Source organism: Octopus bimaculoides, chromosome 20, assembly GCF_001194135.2.
Source record: "Octopus bimaculoides isolate UCB-OBI-ISO-001 chromosome 20, ASM119413v2, whole genome shotgun sequence".
In the NCBI taxonomy this organism is placed as follows: Eukaryota; Metazoa; Mollusca; class Cephalopoda; order Octopoda; family Octopodidae; genus Octopus; species Octopus bimaculoides.
Window position 1 is genome coordinate 36,237,982 of NC_069000.1, and position 4,688 is coordinate 36,242,669.

Below are 4,688 nucleotides of genomic sequence, written 5' to 3' on the forward strand. Positions count from 1 at the left end.
TACAGACAGGGTGAGTCAAAAGTAGTGCCCAATCCCTATTTTAAGGTTGATATGTAGGACTTCCTAACTGGGAAATACTTTGACTCTTAACTCTTGTTCTATGGGTTTGGGAGATCAAAGCGTATTAACATGGTACATGATCGAGACTTAGAAACTTCCAGAACTGTCAGTAATAACCCGGAAGACAACAAACAAAGGCATAATTTCCCAGAAATTGGGCATACTTTTGACTCACCCTGTATGTATGTATATATGTATGTATGTATGTATGTATGTATGTATGTATGTATGTATGTATGTATGTATATAATATGTATGTCATTATTCAGTTTTATCTCAAGATTTCTTGCCAATACAGAAAGAGCTGGTTTCTAACCTAAATCCAAGGCTCCTTCATTGGAATTTCAACATCAACAACAGGGTACTTTTGTTTGTATGTAAGTAGGTAGGTAACCACATATGTACATACATACGTACGTCTGTTGGTTAGTTAGTCTCCACCACCACTACCACCACCAAAAATAAAAAGTGCACTCTAACAAATATCTTTCAGCAGTAATATTTTATGGAGCCATTGGTTATGGGCAGATTCTGTAGTCATTGCTTATTATACGTGTGTACTGTGTGTGTTTTAAAATTATTTATATTCACATTATTGATTGTCTATTGCTCTCAGTAGCATTAGTAGCAATAGTTAGCTGTTGCTAGTAAAAATATTGACCTGAAAAGAAAAAGTTCGCTTTGTAAGTATAAACTATATAGATCCTTAGATAAGTCCATGAATAAATAGATAACTGTAAGATATTGATTCTTTGCAATACAATCCACCCATAACTGGTGGCTACATAAAAATGTTACTGTTCAAATATACACTACTATCCAAAAGTTTAAGATCACCTACAAAAGTTTGTTTCAAAGTGGAATTTTTAGTTCAATGTCATCAATTTAAATAATTTTTTGGTTGCTGTGTGGCAAGTAGCTTGCTTATGCACCACATGGTTCCGCGTTCAGTCCCACTGCATAGCACCTTGGGCAAGTGTCTTCTACTATAGCCTCGGGTCGACCAAAGCCTTGTGAGTGGATTTGGTAGACGGAAACTGAAAGAAGCCCGTCGTATATATGTATATATGTATGTATATGTATGTGTGATTGTATCTGTGTCTGTGTTTGTCCCCCCCCCCCCAACATCGCTTGACAACCGATGGTGGTGTGTTTACGTCCCCATAACTTAGCAGTTCGGCAAAAGAGACCGATAGAATAAGTACTAGGCTTACAAAGAATAAGTCCCGGGATCGATTTGCTCGACTAAAGGCGGTGCTCCAGCATGGCCGCAGTCAAATGACTGAAACGAGTAAAATAGTAAAAGAGTAAGAGAATAATATATTGCATAAAGTTTGGAGTTTATTCATTATGGAATAACACTATTTATACATATTTTATATACAAATAATCATATTTCTTGACGGCAAACCTATCTCTGAATGTTGTCAAAATTATTTAAGTGTTCACTTTTTGACAACATTGCAAAATATTTTGACTGTTTACAGTCGTTATGTATTGTCGGTTGAGAGAACATCACTTAATGACTGCATTAAACGTGTTATAGTTTTTTTCAGGTTCAGTTATTAAAAATAAGTAATAACCTTAATATGAGCAAAACTAGTAAGTTATCACCTGAAAAGAGACAAAGCTTTGTCCCATTATGAAGTGAAGGCGATAGTTTTCAAGATATAATGAAAAATGTTAAAGTCTCCTACTCTGCCATCCACTCCACCATTGTAAGGTATAATAGAACTGGAAAAAATAATGATAGACCTCAGTTAGATCGTCCAAAGGTGACTTCTAAATCACAGGATAAGTTCATCAGAGTTACCAGTTTTGGAAACAGACATCTGACAGTAAATGAAATCACTGCACAAGTAAGAGAAGCCAGCAAAGCTAACATGTCTTCTACAACCCTAAGGAGAAGACTCACTGCTGCTGGTCTAAATGGCCATTGCACTGCCAGAAAAACACTGCTTTGACCTGTGAATAAACATAAGCGTCTCACATGGGCTAAAAAACACCAAACCTGGACCATTGATCAATGGAAACAAGTCGTCTGGACTGACGAATCAAAATTTAAAATCTTCAGACCTTGGCGTAGAGTTTATGTGAGGTGAAGAATTGGTGAATGGATGACTCCTGAGTGTATAGTTCCAACTGTAAAGCATGGTGGCGAAAATGTGATGATCTGGGTTTGTTTTGAAGGCAAAAAAGAACAATTCAAACTTTTTGAGAGGTCCAAATAGAGAGAAGAGAATGATATCTAATGAACATTCATCATATTCATAAAAAACAGCCAGAGCAAGTAATAAGAATATGAAAATAGCAGTTTAAAAATATCGTTATAGGTATAAAACAATTATAGAAAAATAAAGAAAAAAAAAAGATGTTGAATCAAAATTAGATTTAATATAAAATAGGATTCAATACATACACGCATTTCAAAGGACAATACAAATATTAAGAAAAAAATTATAATCATAGTAATTATAATTAAGCTTATGCATTGTCATTCTCATCAGTGTGAGGAATTTTTGGAAGGACATCAAAAAAGGTTTAATAAAATAAAGTAAATTAAAATAAGATACAATAAGGGGCAATACAAATGAGGTAATAGGGAAAAATCGGATATTTACAAGCAAGTTGTAAAAGGGAAAAAATAACAGTAATAATAATATTAGGAGATTCGAAAGAGAAAAAAAAAGACAGACATATCAATGTGCAGTAAACTATAACATAAAAATAAGAATAAAAATAAATATAAAAATCTAACGGATATGTTTAAAACAATGGTAACAGGTCGAGACGAAGTATAATCTAAACTGGGTCATGAGGACCGTTAACTGAACACTATTCAATTTTTATTGATTTTTTGAATAAGGTTTTTATGATTTATTTATTTTCTGGAGGGTGTGAGTTGAATTCTTCTTTATTGAATTATTTAATGGTGTTTTTTTTTCTCTAAATTTTATATATATATTTTATATTGGGAAATTTGATTTAGTCTTGCTAAATTGAATTTTTCCCTGTAAGTTTTGGAATTTATTCCCTAATATTATTATATATATATATATATATATATATATATATATATATATAACCACAATCCATCTGTTATTATTTGTATATATATATATGGCAATATATATATATGTACATATGTATATGTGTGTGTGTATGAGTGTATGTATGTGCATGTATTTATATATATATATGTATATATAAATATTATTTTGTTTATTTCAGATTTGTTCTGTTAATTTCTGCTGTTGCTCTCATGGTTCCTCTTATCTTCCGTCAAGTAAGTTCTGTAATATTATTCTGGTTTTTTTCACTTTACCATTTTATATTCAGTTATTTCCATAATATGTGTAATGAGCTGCCATTGTATTGGTAAATTAATCATCATACACCAAGCCAGCCATCAGGGGTTCCATTCCTGTTTGAAATTACATTATTTACCATGTCTTCTGATCGAATTCCATTGACATTTAGAAAAACCAGTAATGATATATTCTCCATTTTGTAATATTTTTAAGGGGTTCATCAAAAGGAGGAAAGCATCCATGACCCTTTGAAAGTATCTTCAAACTTGGTGGATGAGGGGATAAGGAAGGAAGAACAAAACAAAAATTAATAGGTTATTCTCAAACTAGATAATTGTTTAAAATATCAGTTTCAAATTTTGGCACAAAGTCGGTACTTTTGAGGGAAGGGGTAATTTGATTACATCGACTCAGTTATCAACTGGTATTTATTTTATTGACCAAAAAAAAGATGGAAAGGTAAAGTTGGCCTCGGTGGAATTTGAACTCAGAGTGTAAAGATGGATGAAATGCTGCTAAACATCTTGCTCAGTGTGCCAACGATTCTGGCAGCTCATTGCCTTTCACCTGTTTCAAATACCTGTTTAAAATATTGACAATTGAAAGGACTTCACTAAAGGTAGTCAAGGTATGCCCTTTGGATTAGACGCTAAAAGGGCTTCTGCGTTATTGGATATATTTGCACGTAGGGTGAGGGCAAGGTGGTAGTGCTAAACATAGTGACAGATTAAATCTACAACCCCAGAACAGTTGTTGTTCATCTGATAGGCTTCCACACAGTTTCCTTATGTCAAATCATTCACAAGGCTTTGGTTGATCTGAGGCTACGATAAAAACACCTGCCCAAGGTGTTATGTACTAGGATGGAACTTACTTCATTACACTTGCATGAACACAACACACACACACACATTATATTACGGTGATGAGCTGGTTAAGGCACTGGACAAAATGCTTAGCTGCATTTCTTCTGACTCCATAGTCTGAGTTCAAATGTCACTGGGGTCAATTTTGCCTGCCATCCATTTGGGTTAATAGAATAAGTACAAGTTTTTCATTGGGATATGACTTACCCTCTACCACAAAATTGCTGGGAGAGAGTGTGTGTATGTATATATATATATATAATTTATAATATATTATTATTAATATCAGGAAATCAATATTAGAAAATTCATCGGAAAGATATATACATGTGTAGAGTAATTGTTGTATTAAAACTATATGTAAATATGTATAAGTATAAATATATAATATAATAATAATAATAAATACATAAATACTTGAATAGTATTAATACTTTGATACAATAGAGCA

General features: G+C 32.8%; 1 protein-coding gene across 1 annotated transcript in view; it reads left to right on the plus strand.

Annotated features, from left to right (window-relative positions):
* LOC106880402 (molybdate-anion transporter) overlaps positions 1-3,457 on the plus strand; it is a 25,895-nt gene extending 22,438 nt beyond the window's left edge. Inside the window, exon 9 of the mRNA XM_014930318.2 lies at positions 3,292-3,457. Within this exon, the coding sequence (XP_014785804.1) occupies positions 3,292-3,442 (151 nt within the window). The 3' untranslated portion in view covers positions 3,443-3,457. The remainder of the gene's footprint in view (positions 1-3,291) is intronic.
* Positions 3,458-4,688: the final 1,231 nt, after the last annotated feature.